The 20,564-nt window shown below is 44.6% G+C and overlaps 1 protein-coding gene across 2 annotated transcripts in view; it reads right to left on the bottom strand.

The window, feature by feature from the left end:
- The window catches only part of IGF2R (insulin like growth factor 2 receptor), a 109,172-nt gene that overhangs the window by 47,923 nt on the left and 40,685 nt on the right, over positions 1-20,564 (bottom strand). For both annotated transcript variants that reach the window (XM_077120771.1, XM_077120772.1), the window contains 8 exons: positions 17,880-18,009; positions 16,011-16,116; positions 12,228-12,390; positions 11,873-12,041; positions 10,920-11,023; positions 4,412-4,576; positions 1,838-1,978; positions 346-489 (listed from right to left, as the gene is read on the bottom strand). In XM_077120771.1, the coding sequence (XP_076976886.1) occupies positions 346-489; positions 1,838-1,978; positions 4,412-4,576; positions 10,920-11,023; positions 11,873-12,041; positions 12,228-12,390; positions 16,011-16,116; positions 17,880-18,009 (1,122 nt within the window). The remainder of the gene's footprint in view (positions 1-345; positions 490-1,837; positions 1,979-4,411; positions 4,577-10,919; positions 11,024-11,872; positions 12,042-12,227; positions 12,391-16,010; positions 16,117-17,879; positions 18,010-20,564) is intronic.

The following is a 20,564-nucleotide window of genomic DNA, read 5'->3' as shown; positions in this document are numbered from 1 at the left end:
ATTTTAAAACTATTCATGATGTTCTTTTTCCTTCTGGAGGAAGTTAAGCAACCCCCCTAACTAACTTCATATCAGCCGTAAGGAAAGGGAAGCGGTGCTAAGCCATGTAACTCATAAGGAAAATTACAACACAACTGCCCTGTGGTGTTTCCGTTTCTGGATTGGAAAAGAGGAGATGACGGACAAATCCACCTCACCCACCTGTCAGCATGAAAGATTTCTGGGACCTCAAATACTCAACCTCACCCACTTCCCACTTGATCTTCACAATGTCCGAGGAAGAACAGAGAAATGAAAAATGAAGGCATACCTCTGGCAAACATGCGTTAAAAAAAAAAGTTGTACCTGGCTTGCACACAAGCGTTATATTAGTGCTTATTTTCTTGTTTTGACCACAATCGTCACCATCGGAATAAGAGAGCTGAATGTTTCCATTCTCTTTAGTGGGAGAAGAAATAAATTTTCCCAGGTTTCTACTTCTGTTATCATCTGGAAAAGAGAAGGAAAAAGGGGAAGCAGGTCAGGGACCAGAAGACATGGTTAAAAGTGGTCAGGCTGCAGATGAAGAGGTACCAAATACCAGCTAACGCCTAGCCTGTGTGCTGAGACCCACCCAGCCCACCCGCCAGGCCGGGTGGGTTAAGTGTGACCAGGCAGTAATGACACTGGGTTTTTCTAAGTGGCACATGTGACCAGGCAGTAAGGACCACAGTGAGGAAGCTCCAGGGCCATGTCCAGGCTCAGTATGAGAAAGAGCCATTGACAGTAAGTGCATCCTCCACGCAAACAAGGGAAAGAGAAATGGCAAGCATGCTGGCCCTGTAAAGTTATACCATTCCCCTATTTTCAGGAGCCTCAGTAACCCTGGACAGAAGTTCTTCTGGAAGCATAACCAAGAGATTATAGTTTGTCCTATGAATAAAGTGGAAACTGACTAAACCTGTTCAGCAACCCAAGCAGCTGACCACTTGATGCTTGGTTCAGCTGCTTTCTACAGTAATGTATTAACGCTCCGCCAAAAGCCCCTCCCCAGTAGGCTTCTGAGCATGTTCTTAAAAGGACCGTGTGGTGGTTTATACAAGTAAGAGAGACTTTCATAAAGAACAAGAGATACAATTGATCCTAAAAATTGGAAACAGTCTTAAAATCCAACCAAGGTAGGGGGGTGATGGCAGTTCAGTGGCAGAGTTCTCGCATGCCATGCCGGAGACCCGGGTTTGATTCCCAGTGCCTGCCCATGCAAAATAAAAAAAAAAATCCAACCAAGGTCCACAATTCCGTATTTAATGTTTATAACAGATTTTAATTCTGCTAATCTCCTAGCATTTTCAAAGGCATTTAAATGACAAAGAGCTAACATGCTAAATATCTACATAAATGGAGAAGTTTCTGCAGGCCCACATGACCCAGGGGAGCAAACGGAGTCAAAAGAGAGTACAAGGACTCCTCTAGGAAGGCTATGACAGGGGGTTTCCTGTCAAGACTCTGTCGCAACTTCACAATAAGTCCAGGCAGTTATCAAAAGAGTAAACTCGGTTTTACTCAGGAGCACTGGTAAAGTCAGTCTTTGGGCCACAAAATGGAAAGATAATCCAGTACTTTCCAAGGTAGTTCTTATGCTCTAAGTCCCAGGCCAGCTTCAGCCAATGCCAGGAGGTTCTGGCCCATTTCAGGACAACCTTAGTTCTACATTTTCCAAATTGCACCAAGCAGTTACCTGCATTTGAGGCATTAAAAGCTTTTTTAATTTTTTTTTAAATCATCCCAGAAAGAAGGGTCCACTAAGTTTTTTATTGTGGGAAACCCGTCCCAGATTCTGGGCCTCGATACAGCTCACCGACAGCGCACACAGCCGCGTCCTCGGGGCAGCCTTTCGCTTCGCCTGCCTGCAGCACCCTGTGGCAGATATTAATGAAAAAGTGCTTCTTCTCCGTGTCTGCCTGACTGCCATCGACTGCTTCCCAATTCTGCTCTGGCTCTAAAACAGAAAAAGTTTCTTTTAGCCAAGGGCAAAGATGATGCCTCCGTGCATCACAGCATCGATGAGGGGGAGGGGGAGGCAAATGCCCCAAGCTCCTGGCACTCTCCTCCCCATCTCCGAGCAGGCCAAAGGCACAGGAATGCCCTGAGACTCTCAGGGTCCTCATTTAATGCAACAGAAATGAACCACCCCACACACACACACTTCCAGCATCCTCTAGTACTTCTGCAGAAGAGGAGGCTTAAAAGGGGAACAGAGAATTAAACGGCCAAATTCTCCCAAGTCCCGTCATATGACGTCAGATGCTTAAGGCAGCTCGGGAGGCCAGCACATGGCTGGGGACCTGGGGGAAAGGCCAGCGCTGAGCACACTCCAGCTCCAGGCTGCCACCCAGCTCCCCAACGTTCACAGCAGCTCAGGTGCAGGCATGAGCCTGGGGTCCCATGCAGGGGACAGGAAGCGGTCCCTGCTCCAAGAAGGCCCAGAAGCCAGTCCCCCAGGAACTGAAATGGGTCAAAACTCAATAGCGGGAGCGCAGGCTGAATGCTAAGAGCACCCCAGCACATCAGAGGAGGGATTGCGAGAAGCAATGCACCCCCCCCAGGCAGATGCAAGAGGCAGAAATTAGAAGGAGTGTGTGTGAGTGGAGGCAGAGGTGAAGACAGAAAAACATATCTGGGGAAAAACCTTATCTGAAAACGCCCCCTTTACAGACTAAGGGCTGGGGGCTAGAAGGTAAAATCCTCGGCTCACGCGGGTAATACAATTTCTTTTAGAGAACTAACTACTGACTTAAATGCCATAAAGGAGGCTGTGCGTGTGTAAGCAGGATGCACTCTAAGCACCGCTTTGAAAGCTCTGGTTGGGGTGGGGCCAGCTTGTTGTTACCATCCTGAGAGGAGGAAATGTTTTAAGCCAGCGGGGACGAGGGACTTTCTAGCCTAGCAGGACAGGATCTAGCCCCCCACCTCCTAGCTTCTTTACAGCTAGGCTGGGGATGGGGCTACGGAGATGCCACAGGCTCCTGGACAGGCCGAGCCATGCCACAAGTCTGCCGACAAACGGATGGATTCGTGCAGCCCTAAAGCCAGAGACTGTCCGGGTCAAATGTACTGGATGAAGGGGTCCAGGACCACAACTCGGGCTACTGTGATGAGGGGAGCTGGAGAAGGCAAGTGCCTTCCTCCAGAAAACGCAGCTGAACGGCCAGCTGCCCTCAGCCAGGCCTCAGCCTCGGAGGGCAGAGCTCCTTCCACTTCGCAGGAACCCCCCCTCTTCAGGAGCACACGTGCCAGAGGGCAGCATGGCGTTGTTCGGGCCTTTGCTTAGGGGGCAGTCCGCCGAGGCCGTGCATCACAGTGGGGGCCCACGCACCACGAGGGCTTGAAAATGCTCTCCAGAGGAGGCAGGGCTTTACTCCTGTACATGTTGAACCAGGTGGGAGAAAACAACATCGCTGTCACAGCTGGCAGCCACGTGCCTTCATGCAGGTCACCCTCCCTGCCCTAGGTACCAGCTCCACTCAGCAGACGCCACTGTCATCTATCCACCTAGTTTAGGAGCCATCCAAGGGTAAATCGAGGATTCCCCAGCTGGACTTGGTTGGCCCCCTTAGAAGCATCTGTACTTACTGGTCAACCTTCTCTGTTTCCTGCTGAATTATAAGCCCTGTGAGCGCAGGGGTCGAGTACTTGTCACAAAAGAAGACTATAAGCATTTGTTCAACAAAATAAAGGAGCTCAGTTTAGCAGGCACGTGCCGTGGTCTGTACTCTCCAGGAAAAACTTCACCTTATACTCATGTGGCAAGGTAGGGTGTCCCCAGAGCTCTCACCTCCACATGCACCAGTGATCCTCATAAAATCACAGCGCACGGTGAGGCGGGAAAGGAAATGCCAAGCCCATTTTAGAGACAGACACAAAGCAGTGAGACGAAGTCAGAAACACACAGGGTCCTAAAGATACAAATTTGGATCCAGCTCTGCCAACCTTAATGCCAGGTTACTTAACCCTCTTGAGCCTATGAGTTAAATGTGTAACATTTAACTCAAGTTAAATTGAGTAATAACACCTACTTGAAGGCCACCATAAGAGTCTTCATTAAAAGCACATATATCTAAACACAAAGCACAAGGCCTGGCACTCAGCAGACACTTGGCATTTTTTATTAAACTATTGTAAGATCAACCCACAGTAACACAACTAGAAAAGGGTAGTGCCGGCCTCAAATTCACTTGGCCTCTCAGTTCAGAGCTTTCTCATCATCTGTATCGCCATGTAGAAAGGAGAAAGAAAGAAAAAGGCCAGGACACAATTAGTTGACAGTGTTGAAGAAAATGGTGACAGCATTTCCAAAATGATTTACGGATGGAGACAAGAGACTATTCCCCCCAGCACACAGCCTTAACATCCCCGAGGCCTGGGGACACACCTGAGTGGCGGGCCAGCACGGACAGGTCGTACTGCTTCTTCCCATCGGAGACCCCACACAGGAGGTCTTCCTTCTCCTTGACACAGGCGTACTTGGTTCCCCACGTGAAGAAGTAGGTGCAGTCTACCTCACCAGTGAAGACAGGTGCTCCTTTGCCATTGTTGCCTGTGGAGTGTGAAAAGGAAAGAAAAACAAAAACTTCCTTATGTGACAAAAACCTCAGGACATCAAAGGAGCAAAGGAAAAAAACAGTAAATAGGACACCAATGCCAAGGGTCCAATTAAAGAATTCAAAGTCCCAAACCTCTGGAGGTAAGAGACATGACCAGTCTATGGGTCTCAGACACGCACTCCCAAACTCCAGGATGGCAAGGACAAATGGCATCCTGCCAGTTGGGAGATTGTTTAAAACACGTTCGGGGGAGCCATGAAAAGAACATGAATGAGAGTGGCTGTCAGAGGTTCAGAGGAGGGAGCAAGAAGAGGAGGCACCTTCAGGGCAGTGGAACTATACTCTGTTCGCTACTGCAATGGTGCGTGCATGGCATTACACATTTGGCAAAACCCAGAGAACTGCCCGACATAGAAAGTGAACCTTCATGTAAACTCCAGGTGCCACAGAGTTTAGTTACTAAAACCACACCGACACCAAATCATCTACTGTAACAAACGCACCACGTGAGCACAGGATGTTAGGGTCGGGGTGCACGTTACTTTGAGTGTGACAAGCTGCACTGCATGGTGGGTGTGACTGTGGGTGAACGGGGGAAGTCTAAGGTTGGGTATGCACTGGACGGTAAGCCAGAGGATGAAACACAGACTGTCTAACACATGAACCCTGCTGCGGATGATGGACTGAGGTTAGCAGTACACATACGAGAACGTTCTTCCATGAACCAGAACAAATCCATGTCAGCATTACAAGGTGTCAATAACAGGGCGGTATATGGGACAAAATGCACCTAATGCAAACTACGGACTACAGTTAACAGTACTATTTTAATACTCTTTCATCAACAGTTACAAATGTACCACACCAATACCAAGGATCAATAACAGGGGAGAATAACAAGGTATGGGATGTCTGGGACTTTTTTTTGAAGTAATGAAAATGTTCTAAAATTGATGTGGTGATGAATACACAATTCTGATAATACTGCGAGCCACTGACTGTGTACTTTGGATGCGGGGTGTGAATATATCTCCATAAAACCGCATTTAAAAAGAGAGTCAAACCTAAAAAAAAAAAGATGCATCAGTCAAGAGTCTTCCTTGATTAACGTGAAACAATAAAAATAAAAGTAAGTAGGTAGGTATGAGTTTAGGGAACGCTGTACTTTCTGCTCAGTTTCTCTATAAATCTATAAAACTGCTCTAAAAGACACATAGTTCATGAGGGAAAAAAGTACTAAAAAGGAGCATGTGAGCAGCCCAGCAGGCTGTGGCCAGCCTCCACCCAGCTCAGCACCAGCCCAGGGCCCGGCCAGGGACTCACCGCCTGACAAGACAACGGATTTGTGAAAGGAGGACAGAGCCCAGAGCTCTAATGATTAACGATGTGATCTGGAGCAAGATGAGTTCCTGGGACTCATCCTTAAAATTAAAGTGAAAGGGTGGATAGAGCTCAGAGTCTCTCCCAGTTCTCTCAGGCCAAGGTTAAGACAGCCTCCAAATGCTTGAGGCCTCCACTCCAAATGGCGCCAGCGTTCAATGAGTTCATCAATAAATGAGTCTCTGGTGTCCTACTCTAATCAGCCATCCCCTCCTCCCCCAGCCCAGGACTGGGCACCAGGTTTCCTATCTGGTAACTGGAACACTTCAGCTCCAAGCAGGATGAAAACCAGCTCCTTTGGGGGCCGCATCCCTATTTCACACAGCTGTGATTTAGTGAACTTTACTGACTTCACCCTTACTAGAAATACTTTCCCCTGGCTCTTCCAAGCTGATGGAGTGCTGGCCTGCAGCTCCTTTTTCCACCTCTGGATGGTTTTAATAATCCTTCTCTGGACCTCCTACATACAGTATCTGCCATTCTTGAGGTCTGGGGTCCTGAGCTGCAGATGTACTAAGGGAAGGGGAAATGCTATTCCGTATCAAGGGTAGATGATGCTTCAATTGCAATTTCTAGTAGAGCTTTGATGTTATTTTTGTTTTAATTATAATGGCAACAACAGTTACCCAGAACTGAGCAAAATCGGAGCCTGGCATTAAACAGAGCCCTTCACGATCCCTGGCTCATCTAAGTAAGTGCTTTGCGAGGGTTGGCAGCTGCTCAAAAGACGGCACTGTTTCAAGTGCTTTTGTACATTTACCCCTTTAATCCCATGACTTAGTACGATTTCAGTCCCATCTTGTAGATTTAGGGTGGCTTTATTAACTTGCCTGTGGTTTCAGGAAGTTGAGGAACCAGGAATCAAATCCAAAAAGTCTGGCAGCAGACCCTGCTCTCAACCCCAAGGCAATACCTCCTGCCTATCAATATTCTTCTCTCTTTCTTTTTTAAGTAAGTACTTTGAGCCATTCTCTTTAAGAAACAGTGACTCCTAAGTTCCCTCGCAGGGACACAGTTCCGTTACCCCTACCCTTGCTCTTTAGCTGTGAATCTCTGAATTTCACTAGCAGTGTGGCTCACTCTACTCTTTCCTCTTCACCCACACAGCTTACATACAGTTGCCTCCTACTGGATTCGTACTTTGCTATTTGGAAAAAGATGTGTGTTTCTGCAGACCTGAAACAGTTTTGATAAGATTACAAAACATTCAATAATACTGTGAATAGTTTAGGAGCTCCTGGTGCAGGGCAGGTCCATTGCAAACACCCCTCAGCACACTTCTCAGCAGTATTATTTAATTCTCAAAGATTTTCGGGAGAAGAGGAAGCTGTGACTTCCCTCTGGTGAACCCCATTTGTTTCTGGCTGTTTTTGTACACTATGGACTCCGCCTTCGGGCTCACTGCTCCTGGCGCCTATGGCAAGTGCCCATCCGTCAACACAAAGAGTTCGGACTTGTCACCTCTCTCCCTTCAGTCACACGGTCCTGAAGGCCCCCGCTTGGCTCTTCCGTTCCCACGGTAGCACCCTTGGGAAACCTGCATGGCCTCCTGGTATTTGGATTCCACGACCAGCTCAAAGGAAAGAGGAGTTTTCCAGTGGAACCAAGGAGCCCCGGGCCCGAGCAGCAGCAGCACCGGCTCCCTCTCCTCTCAAGGCAAAATCAATGCTACCAATTCACCAAGCAGGTTTCATTTTCTTCCTAGATATGTAGCTAAACTACATTCCCCAGCCTCCCTGTATTCAGGCTGGGTCCATGCAATGCACTTCTGTTACATTTTTTAAAAATAAATTGTTTTTCGCATTCCACAGAGACCTCGGATGCAAGTGTTAAAGATGGCAGCAATACGAGTTGGAAAAAGAGCCCGAGTCCCTGAACAACTACAGAGAGCAGACTATGTCCCCACCTGCGGCCCCCGACCCCAGCGACTCACATGAACTGTGACAGAGCAAGGCATAAACCGCTGAACCACTTACATTTGGAAGTAGTTTTTATGAGCCTATCCTAGTACATTTTACTCTTTTTCAAAGAATTATCTAATGTCCTAATTTAACAGGATCACCACTAACTAATGCATCACATTACATCAACTTATATGTAAGTTATTGAAACTAATGGCAAAAAAACATTTTGGCCAAAAGACTAATAATTTTATATACTTACGTGTTCTGAAAACCTATGAACTTAAAATTCATAAGTATAATTCCTAGAGACCTGACAAACCATAAGACACATTACATTATATTACATGGCCAATTAACACATATTCACAATCAAATATGTTACATTTACTCAATAAACACAGAATCCACCCAGGGACTTTCTCTGGAAACTCTAAATTTAAATCTGAATGAAGCAATAATGAAATAATGTTACAGTCCATACAGGGTGCTCCAATGTATTTGGAGGACTGAACCACAGAGCCAGAGGGAATCTTAAATATTTTATAATCCAACTCTTGCCTGAGAGGATGTTTGAAATCTTTCCACAAAACACCTAACATCTATCTGTCCAGTCTCCTTGTTACAAGCATCACAAAAATAGCCTAGTAAAACACAAGATTTTTTATGTGAGGGCACCACTGTTAAATGTCAGTGGCTGGCTCAGGACACAGGAAGGAACGTTCTGTCTCTAGAGCTGGGTGAGGCGCTGTCACTCATCAGTGACATACAGCTAGAACGAGGCAAATTTGGCAGCACATTAACCACTGCTGATCTGAGTGGTGGGCATATGGCTTTTCATCATAATGTTCTTTCTACTCACATATTTTTTTAAAATTTATACTAGAAAGTTTTAAAAGGGGCCAAAATGGTCTTCAGCGTGTTTCCCAAGCCTTGGCCCCTGTGGGCCTTCGCTGGCTCCATGCAGAGCCATGAGTAGGTCAGCTGGCTCTCCAGGACGGCAGGCCAGTCCCCGGTGGCAGGCCCTGGGCAGTAGGGCTAAGGAGGGAAAGGTGGCGGGGCCTACACAAGCCTGACTCTCAGCAACACAATGAAGCGCGGGAGCCCAGGAGACAAGCAGAGGCAAGTCATGGGCCAAGTATCGTACCTAAAGGTCTGGAGGCTTGGAGTAAGAAGGGCACTCCATTCCACAGGGTAGGAGTGTCATTCAGAGATGGTCTCCTAGGAGCAAGCTTGGAAGAGGTGAAGAAAATAGAATGATGGAGTAGCCGGGCACAGTGGAGGGAAATTTGTACCAGACCCGCCACGTATCTGAAAGTCACACTGATTTTTCTCATTCGCTATTCAGACTCACGTCCAACCTCTATTTAAAATCCTTCCCACTGATTTTGAGATCAAGTTCCAAATTCCTCTGCAAGCCATGCAAAGCTTTTCACAATGCTGCCCTAATCACACTTCCAGGGTCATCTTTGGCCACATTCTCACATCCAGATTACGGACCTGCTCACAGCTACCCAAATCCATGCCTGCTGTGTGAGCGGTTCCTTCTGCCAGGAATACTGGCCCTGCAGCCACCCTTCTTGAGCCTGGCTTACTCCTACTCAAGCCTTGGAGACACAGCTCAAGCACGAACTCCTCCTGGCAAGGCCGTCTTAGCTGCTGTGATCCCCATGGCATGTCCCAACTCCCAGACCAGGCTGACTTCACGCCTCTCTCCTGATAAGGTACAAGGGGGATAATATTTAACAGAAGTTCTATCTTGGTACATACTGTACTAGAACCACCATTCTCCTCCCCTTTCTCTCTGCTTCTAGCCTGTACATGCCCTGAGACAGCCATTTCATCCATTATGGCATCCATGGACCCAGCAGAGTGAAAGCATTAAGAGGTGCGACTCGAGTGTTTGCTGAATGAACCAACTGAGAATTAACAACAGGTGCAGCATTATAACATAGAGTCCAGGCTGGGGGAGAAGAGAGGGCTGACCCCCGCCACAAAGGACTCCTGCAAACAAGGCACCTAACGGCAGATCTAACAATCATGGAAATGGGACACTTTCACCTAGAGTATTTCCATCAGTATAACCCTAGACTCCACTAGAAAGTTTACTACAGAGAAAAACTAAAATCAGAACCCCTGGTGATCTCTGCTTCACCATCACAGGCTCAGACTTCTACAGTATATTCTAGTGAATCATTTAGAAATCTGCCCCATGACCAAACTGTCAAAAGAATGAAGGATCAGAAAGAACCTCAGAGGTGGGACAGCCAGGTGTGGTGGTGTAGGAGGTACATAGACCAGGACTGAAATCCAACCCAGGCTCTGGCATGGTTGGGTCAACACTGGGGGATGGGGGAGGCACCTGGGGTGACAGGTTAGAGGTCAATTAATGGGATGGAATTCTGATGAAGGGGGAATCACATCACCTCTCTAAGGATGCAAACTGGTATATAAGATCTTCAAGGTAAGATATAGTAGGGTGTTTTGAAATGCCAAATCCCCTGTGACTTCAAGGAAGCTTTTCCTAATTGCTCGGCAGAAAAAATCCTAACTTAAACTTGCCCTGCAACATCTTGCAATCTCTAAATCATAACTCCATGAAAGAACCACCACTTTGCAAAAAAAAAAAATAGGGGGTTATCTTACTTACTACCTAAAAGAAGAGACCACTCACTCCCTGAAAGTTGGTGAGTAAACCCAACACACAGTAATTGCATTCACTTTAGTGTGAGCTAAAATTCAAGATAGATATCCTTTCCTAGCAAAGACCAGTATTGGGACCATTCCCAAAACAAACACGGAGAAGAGAGGAAAATGGAAACAGGATATATGTGTCGATGGGGAGAGAGGGAGCACTTGGACCCATTATGACAACAGAAAAATCCGGCCTGGGGATTACTGCTGACCAGTTCCAAAGGAGGACATCTGATTGCTCCAAAACACTGCCTCAGTCAGGGTCCCACTTCCAGGAACACATGCACACACTCACACACGCACATACCCACATGCACCCATCAACTTGAAGAGTGTGTCCTAAACCCCAGTATGTACTCACCTGCGGTTTTATTGCATTCAAAGTTTATGATGCTCATTCGTTGGAAGCCTGAGCTGCATTCGTCTCCTCCAAAATATATTAAGGTGAGGTCTCCATCAGAGTATCTAGAGTTTGTGAATATACACATGTACATATAAGGGGTAGAACAGAGAGAAACTTCAATTATTTAAAAATGTCTACGTTAAGACTTTTGCATATCATCCACAAATCACCACTGACATAAAACAGCAAACTCTCTAGCCAGCTGAGGGGGGAATGTTTCATGGAAATGAGTTCCAAATGTACAGGCTTGTCATCCTTTTACTTCAAAGTAATAAGTGGCTAGAAAAAAAGAGTTAAAGGTTTTACTGTGAGCACGAAAAGACTCTCTCCTCTGGCCCTCACTTTTGGATTTCACACAAAACAAATAATGCCCCAGAATCACACGGCATTCCGGGCAACTGCCATAAACACGATCTGCCCTAAGGGATTCTGGGCAATCTAACTTTCAAAAGACGACATTTTCTTAATGCTTTTGTGCATATAACCACCAACGGAAGGACCCCGAGAATTTTGCTGAATGCATTTTTTCAGTTGATTAAAATTTTTTATGTAATGCTGATGGCATTTCAGACTCTCAAGCTGCCGGAGAAATAACAAAATTCCTCAAAAACAGATTTTGAAATATAAGTGCCACATCAACTGTAAAAGGAATCAAATAGCTTTCTTACAGTGTGGTTCCTTACAAACAATAAATTTACTAGACCAGCAGTTTCAGCAGAAGCACTTTCATTTGTGGTGGGGAGCCAGAGAAAACGCCCAAATGTTACTAGTTTAGTGACAAATGGCGACTTGTCTAAGTCAAATGGGAAGGAATGTGGGTTTTCCTGTACTTAATGGAAAATGGAAGGAGGACGAAGACGAGGGGAGGGAGCTGGTCTTGAGAAGCAAACACACAGAGGCTGCTCACATACCGGAGCGTCTGATTCTGGTATTTTCCCGCCACTTTGACTTGAGACGAGTCCGACTTTTTCACCTGGCAAACAGCCGCTTCTTTCTTGTTATTACAGAACCGAGCTCCAATTGACCCACAGACGTTCAAATAAAATATATATTCTTTCTCATCTGAGGTGTAGAATGAAGCTGAAGAAAGAGGAAGAAAACGTACGAGATGAGGCCTTGTCACGTCAATAGGTGTCAACGAGCTGCAGCCACTTTTTTTTTTGCCAAACTTCAATCCCCATTTCTGAAGGCCCAGCCCCGGTTTCAGCCATCTCCGCGTCCCCCCTCCCAGCGGCGGTCCGATGCCCTCGCGGGGCGCCCTTTTACCCGGGTCCTGCATGAGCGGGTGCAGGTCCACGGAGACATCGTGCTGCTCGCTGTTCAGAGAACAGGCTCTGCTTTCCAGGTAATCCCTGTGGCAGGCATACTCTGTGATCCATTCCACCTCGTAGCGGCAATTGGATTTAGCAGTGAGCTTGGGAATGGTGCCCTATTGGGAGCAATGTGAACGGAGCAAAATGGGTTTGGTTTTGTTTTGTTTTCAATTTTTGTAATGACTTTTAATAAATTATTTAAAAATAAATGTAACATTTTAAAAACCATTTTAAGTAAATTATTTTTCAGTTTTTTTGGTTTGCTTCTTGTATTTTTTTTTTTTTTTTTTTTTTTTTGCATGGGCAGGCACTGAGAATCAAACCTGGGTCTCCGGCATAGCAGGTGAGAGCTCTGCCTGCTGAGCCACTGTGGCCTGCCCTATTTTAAGTAAATTATTTTTTAAATATATTATTTTTCCTTGTCAGTTCTTAATTTGGTGGCTTGACTATTGTATCAAAATGAAAAAATACGTATTTCTTGCTTCTTGGAGATAGTTTAAAAATTCTTCTATGTCACAGATGGGTTAAAGAGGAATTAACTGAAATTTATGCTATACTGAATTTCAACAACAAAAATAATACATATTCAGATAAAAAAAAATTTTAGTTATGCTTTTCCATAGTCAAAGATGACTCATGACAGGCTTCTGGGAAGCTATTATGGAAAACAGTTTGGCCATTCCTCAGAAACTTACACACAGAATTCTATGATCTGATAATCACATTCCCAGGTATATAAAGACATGAAAGTGGGACTCAAACAGTTGTCTGCACACCAGTGTTCATAGTGGCATTATTCACAATTGCCAAAAGGTGGAAGCAGCCCAAGGTCCATCAGGAGATGGAAGGGTAAACAAAAGGTGGTGTATACGTAGGTGGAATATTATTCAGCTGTAAAAAGGAATGAAGTTCTGATACAGGGTACAACATGGATGAACTCTGAGAACATTACGCTAAAGGAAACAAGCTGGTCACAAAAGGACAGATCCTGTATGATCCCACTCAGTTGAACTATTGGAGAACAGTTACATTAACAGAGACAGAAGGTAGAAAGGTTACCAGGGGCTAGAGAGGAGGCAATGGGCAGTTATTGTCTTTGGTACCAAGTTTTTGTTTGGGGCAATAGGAACATTTTGAGTTAGTGATGTCTGCTCAACATTATGAACATAATTAATGCCACTGAATTGAACACTTAAAATGTACCAAAAAAATTATATTTTATATATGTAACCACAACAAAAGTTTTTTGAAGACATACTATTTTCGGTTCCTGGTTGTTTTTTCCCCCTGTAACTGGCCCTAATACATTTTGATTATGTGACTTAACACAATCTATATTATCACCATTGGGGCACAACCTACACACTCCAGTTTTGGCCAGAGAGCCCCATCCTGAACTCAGTGTTACCCGACAACCATTACAATCTTGGCAACCACAATGTATGACGACTGCACAGTCTGCTCACTCCTTTAAATCAGAGGTACTGAGCCGGGCTAGGAGAATCCCAATACAGAGTGAAATGGCCATGTGTATGCGCTTCTGAAAACGGCTCAGAACCCCTTTCACAAGATCGCTAAAGAGCACCACCAGGTCTACAGCTCAAGCCTGCTCCTGCTCCTGGGTGAACCCAAGCTATGACCCCACGACAAACCTGGATCCTGCCACATTGCTCCTGGAGAGCTGTTCCAACAAACTGCTGAGCTCTGAGGCTCCTGTGGGTGTGAACCATGAAGGCTGGTACTGAGGTCACTATTACTTTTTTATCATCCTTGGAAGACATCTTACTGGTCTTAGTACCAGGCAGAGCTTAGTCATTCATTCTACATGGGACTAAGTGCTAGATTTGCAAACAAACAGATCACACCATTGCTAAGTTTCAGGGTTACTAGTCTAACCTTCTTCTGCCTGATTCAGAATCAAAGCTTATAGCCACTTGGCCCAGTGCCCTCTGACACACACTGATGCAACGCAGAGCGTGAAGCGAAAGAAGCCAGATGCCAGAGGCTCACGGACTGTATGATTCCACTTACATGAAATGTCCAGAGAAGGCAAAGCTGCAGGGACAGGAAGCAGATTCACGGTTACCAGGGGCTAGGGGTGGGAATGGGGAGTGACTGCAAATGGCATGAAGTTTCTTTCTGAGGTGATGGAAATGTTCTAAAATTAGATTGTAGTGATGGTTGCACAGTTCTGTAAATACACTAATAACCACTGAATTGTATTTAAAATGGTAAATTGTATAGTACATAAATTCAATAAAACCTTTATGGAAAGACGTACGTGACTAAGTTCATGTTTACTAAAATACTGACTCCTAAAAGTGTTCAGCAAGCCCACATACATGCTTAAATAGACCTCCAGGGCATTAAGATATCCACAATCACCTAACTCCAGGTCTGCCCAGTGAGCAGTCAAGCTTGAGATGGAACCTTGAGCTCCACCAATAATGGGCTGGGCTTCCTCTTCTAATAACAATAAATGCCTCCAACCCCACAGAGGAGAGAGGAGGGAGATTCCCCCGAGTGTGATAGTACAAAATGATTCTTACTGAATATATGGTGTGGGCTGGAGAGGAATGCACAGAAGACTATTGCTAGCTAAGAATGTTTCATGGGACTTACAAGATGTCAATTCAAATCTGTAGGTAGAGGCAGAAAGCATAAGCAAACATTCTTACACATTCATAGAGCTAATTTCAGTTCTTGCTCAGTCAGGTCTTCATCAAACTGAAGTCTGGAAACATAAATGGGAAAGCCAAGCCTTGACCGTGCTTTTGTCTCCATATCCTACCCACACTGAAATAGGCCGAATGCCAGTGTGAAATCAGAGCAAATTCCACATTTCTTTGGGGGAAGAGATGTGTGGCTCTCTGGCCAAAGAATTCAGCTCCTCCTACTTCATTCTCCTACAACAAGGCAGAAATAACTATAAGGGAAACCCTACCCCTTCCTCCCTGGGGAATGCCTGCCTTCTGTGCAGCAACCCCTTGCCTCGTTAAAAGGAAAGCACAAGAGCAGTAAGATGCCATGTGCAGGCGCCGCTGAGCAGGACCCACTCCTCCCCTCAAGGAGTTGATATCTGTGCCAGAAATTTAATAAATAGCCAGAGGACAGAAGTAATAAATCTGCCTTGAGTGTAAGTAAGGGGGGGCAGGCAGTAGAGGAGGGGAGTGGGACAGAAGTGGGATAGGAAAAGGGGGGAGGGGGAGTTAGACTGCGGAAAGCCTCCTTCCGGCCATAATTCTCCTGGATGGCCATTCCTTGTTTTCTATCATGTCTGCAGACCATCTGTACTAATCATGCCATAATGTGCTTCTAATTAAACCAATTAACAATTTTTACCTTGCCTCCTCCAAAGCAACAGTATTTATAAAATAATCACAGGTTTAAGATGATGCTCATGATTTTTCAAATATTCATTAAAATCAGCACAACTATTTTTAAAAAAATGTGTCCATGAACCCCTGAAAATCACCTTCACAAAGCATGAGAACAGAACACCACCCCACAATAATGTATGTAGAGGCAGCACTGGGTTACTGAGGAAAAGCAAAAGCCCAAACTGCTCCCGCTAGCAGAACCCAGCACGGGCAGCAGAATCTACCCCAGCAAGTGTGTCTTCTCCTGGGCTTCAGCTTCGGCTTTCCAAAGCTCACCCACCACCCCGCCCCAAGCCCAAACTTCTGTCCGCTCAGGCAGCCCAGGCTTAAGTGGGAAATCACCATAAGTCACGTACCTCTCTCCGCTCAGAAGGGCAAACAAAAGTAATTGTCACTGCCGGGCTGTGACCACCACAGAAGTCTAGCTGTCCTGCCCCTTCTTTCACGTAACTCAGGACGAGCCTGGAAGACACAAAATGAGAAAAGATGACTTCCCAAGTATCAACTGCCTTGAGATTCATTTGCTGCCCCGAACATCTGGCACATTCACTTGGGGATCTGGCAACAAGAGAAACAAATTATAAAGAAGCCATAGCATAAAATAACTTTTGGTTCATTTTCATTTGTAAGAATGAATGCAAAAAAATCAACCCCTATGCGTTCTGTAAGACTTAAGTATTGTCTTAAAAATAAATAAATAAAACCAACAACATGCAAATTCACAAGACTAACAAAAGCTGTCTGAGTATCTAAGAAAAATAATTGTGAATGACCTGACAAAACAAAGCAAAACAAACAAAGACAAGCAGGTCAAAGGCATTTTTGGCCTACAAGGCTAAGCAAAGCATTTCCTCTTTAAACAACAACTTCTAAGTGCAGCCAAAGATCTTTCTTTTACCCTGAAGATGTGCAACAGTCAGAGGATGGCAGCTCTCCGCCACTGCCCAGAGACCTGGCGAGCAGGACCTCCCCATGGCCAGGAAAGTCTCCCTCAAGGGACCCTACTCTTGCCATGGGACATACCTATTGCCACTGGTGCACAGGCTACAAGGACAACTGAAGACAGAGGGATCGCCTTTTCTCCAAAGGAAAGCTCGAACTTTCAACTCAGTGCCCCAAACCCTCCCAGTATTAAGAATCGCCTGAATCCTGGCACAGACACACAAACCTCATCCAAACATTGGTCAATTTAGGTTATGCCTGATGTTTCCTGCGGACAGAAGTGAAATCTCTAATTGCACACTATTCCTACACACACCCGAACACACCACAAAAACTCCTGACAGGAGGCTTGTGCAGAAGGCGCTCGGAATTAGGAGACAATCAAAATCCCTGATATATGACCGGGACGTGGTTGTATGTGAGCAGTGAGAAAAGCATGATTCGGCCAAGTGAAAGTACAACAGCAGGAGAAGAATATATGCAAACAGCACCGCCTCTGCCGTGGAATGAATAACCCCTCACTGGGATTTAGGGGCCCGGTCATACATCATTAGGAAACTGCCCCTCCTATCACATGCCCTCCAGGACAGCGCTTTTAGAATTACAGGTAGCTATGGGCACAAAATCAATGCTGCAGATGTTGTGGAAAAGACCAAAATGCCCCTTAAGGCAAGTATTATGTCAGTAAGCATATACAGAGAAAGGCTATGTATGGGATTATGATATATAGTTTTCGTTTGTTTTTGCATGGGTAGGCACCAGGAATAGAATATAATACAGTTTTACTTCTGTAATTGACAAACAATTAGAAGAGAACCAATAAGCAAGCCAGCCATGTGACTTCACAGCAATGACCAATAATTTTAGAAACACATATGAAGTTGTAATGCTGTGGTTAACTGCAGCAAGCCCTTGTTGAAAAGGGATGCTCTAAAGGTTAAAATATATTGGGTAGATGGAAATATTAGCAATCAAAGAGAGGGAGGGGTAAGGGGTATGATATGTATGAGTTTTTTCTTCTTTCTTTTTATTTCTTTTTCTGGAGTGATACAAATGTTCTAAGAAATGATCATGGTGATAAATATACAACTATGTGAGTCGTTGATTATATACCAAGAATGGAGTGTTCATATGTTAAGAATGTTCATGTTCGTGGGTAGATATGCTTTGTCAATAAAAATATAAAAATAAATAAATAAAGGGATGTTCTCTGCATCTCCCTGGGAAGGCAGGTTCTTGCTGATGATTATACATACAAGCAGCAGTGGAGGTCCCAGACTCACCTATCTTTGCTCACCAGCTTCAGCCTCTCTTTTGGTTGGCCAACATCAAACACCTGGTTCCCTCTCACCAGGCAGGCGGCAGTGCCAGGGGGACAGGCACGCAACTGGAGACTCGAGTCACGTAGGGAATCTGTAAAACAATTACACATCGCCTAGAACAGGAGTCTGTCTTGGCAATGGAAATCCCATTTATCCTTTGCTCCAGGGTCCCTTTAAGAAAAAAAAGTATAGAATGCACTAAAAGCTTCTCTAAGTAGTCTTAGACAGTAGAGGTGTGGAAGCAAAAAAAAAAAAAAAAACCACTACGATTAGATCCCATTCTGAGACCTGGGCACATCACGAACCACTCCGAGCATGGTTTTTTCCACCCACAAAATGAGTTAAGCACCCACCTTCCAGGGCTGCCAGAAGCTCAGGGAGAAGGAATAAGACACTCATGCTACACCTGGTATACAATGCGCGCCAAGAAACAGTGACCATTATGTCCTTTATAGTTAAGGAAATGCATCCTGCCTTCTCCTAGAGATCTACTAACTTAAGCCAAGCCACACACAGAACAGAAAACACAGAGAATATATAGTTTAGTGGGAGGATTAGTAGATTAGTGGAAAGAACTCAGACAGTTCTGAGTTCAAACCCGAGACCCGACCCTTACTCTCTCTCTTTGGTTTATGGTCTAACTTTGGACTAACTGTGGATTTGGTCTAACTTTGGACTAACTGTGGACTCCTCAAATTGATGACTTGCTGCCCAGAGGTTTGGGGGAGGAGCAACAGGAGGAATATATTAAGGTACCTAGAATCATGCCAACACATGATGCTACAACTATTAGAATTGAGCTTCCCTTTACCCTTCATTATGTTCTTAGCACGCGTCACACCTGGTACCTTAAGTACTACTGAGTTTACTGGTTTTCTTTGAATCTTCCCCCACTTGACTCTAAACTTCAGCAGTAAAGGAACTTCAGTGTGTTCAGTCACCTTTATCGGGGCCTAGATTAGTGTCTGCACTTAGGGTTCAAAAACTATTTTGCACATAAATGAGCGGACAATGTCACCTCCCTTGTGCTTTAACTGCCTTACCAGGGTTCAAAAACTATTTTGCACATGAATGAGAGGACAATGTCACTGCCCTTGTGCTTTAACTGCCTTACCAAAGGGGGAAAGATTATTAAATCTTCTCCAGCTTGCCATAAACTAATTGATAGGAAAGGAGACTTTCACCTCTTGCACCATCCCAATATAGAGTGAAACCATGAAATTTCACTCAATGGACTGCAGTAGTCCACATAAAGTATTTGCGATGAGGCTACTTACCTTTACCCAGTGTGCAGGTTTGAAAGGATTTATGTGCCCTAGAAAAGTCATGTCTTAAGCCTGATCCTATCTTGTGGGAGCAACCATTTCTTTTAATCCCTATTCAATAATGTACATTGGAATCTTTTGATTAGGTTATCTCTACAGAGATGTGACTCACCCAATTGTGGGTATTAATTCATTAGAGGGAGATGTGACTCCACCCATTCCGGGTGGGGCTTGATTAGTTTACTGGAATCCTTTAAAACAGGAAGAATTTTGGAGAGTCCCTTTTAAGATCCATGAAGCAGAGAGCCCATGCAAACAGAGACCTTTGGAGATGAAGAAGGGGAACGCCCCCAGGGAGCTTCATGAAACAAGAAGTTTGGAGAGAAAGCTAGCAGAAGTTGCCATGTGCCTTTCCAGTCGAGAAAGAAACCCTGAACTTCATCAGCCTTTTCGAGTGACAGTAGCCTCTTGTTGGTGTCTTAATTTGGGCATTTTTATAGAATTGCTTTAATTGGGACATTTCACAGCTTAGAACTGTAAATTAGCAACTTAATACATTCCCCTTTTTAAAAGTTGTTCTGTTTCTGGTATTTTGCGTTCCAGCAGCTAGCAAACTGGAACACCCAGTGTTCAACAGACAGCTTGATTTATTTAAGGCAAAATGTGAGGCCTGTGTCAATTAACAGGCAAGGAGGTGAACATACAGTAGCAACCTGAAACTATTCATGAGGTTTTAGTGATCCCTTTGAAATCTGGCTTAAGGCTTTGGGTGATTTCCTGGGGTCGGAGAAAATCTGGGCAAAAATTGGGCATTTCTGCAAGCATCAGGTCAGTGAAATGTGACTCATGTTGCCAGCAAACTGAAAACAGCCAGTAAATTCAGATAAACCTCAAAATAACAAAAGACTAGAAATCTAGAAGTTTTCCAAACCAGAATGGCATATCATTTCAAAACTCAATAATCTATAAGATTCTTATGTAATCAAACTCTCAAGTTTGATTGAGCCCCATTTAGCATAAAGACTTCATCAATCTGCCTTTTTCCAAAAGAATATTATAGGCCATCTTTAAATTTTAAATTATCACTGGTCATTTTTGGTGAACCCTGTGTGTGGTATTTTTAAAAACTATTTAGAAGTAATTTACAAACAAGATAGTATATAATGTACATGTGAAATTTAAAGAATAATTGGAAATTAACGCTTATGTACCTGACACCTGACAATGCTCTCATGAATTAGACTTATTTTTATATTTTTTCCCATTTTTCTAAGGCCAAAGTATCATGTATTGTGTGAGAGGAAAAAAACACTTCAGAAAAATACTAAAAATGAGCTTGTAGCTAATGAACTAATTTAGCTAATTAGATTAATTAATTACC

Source organism: Tamandua tetradactyla, chromosome 11, assembly GCF_023851605.1.
Source record: "Tamandua tetradactyla isolate mTamTet1 chromosome 11, mTamTet1.pri, whole genome shotgun sequence".
Classification (NCBI taxonomy): domain Eukaryota; kingdom Metazoa; phylum Chordata; class Mammalia; order Pilosa; family Myrmecophagidae; genus Tamandua; species Tamandua tetradactyla.
Note: the sequence above shows the minus strand (reverse complement) of the source record. Positions and strands in the feature narration are given on the sequence as shown.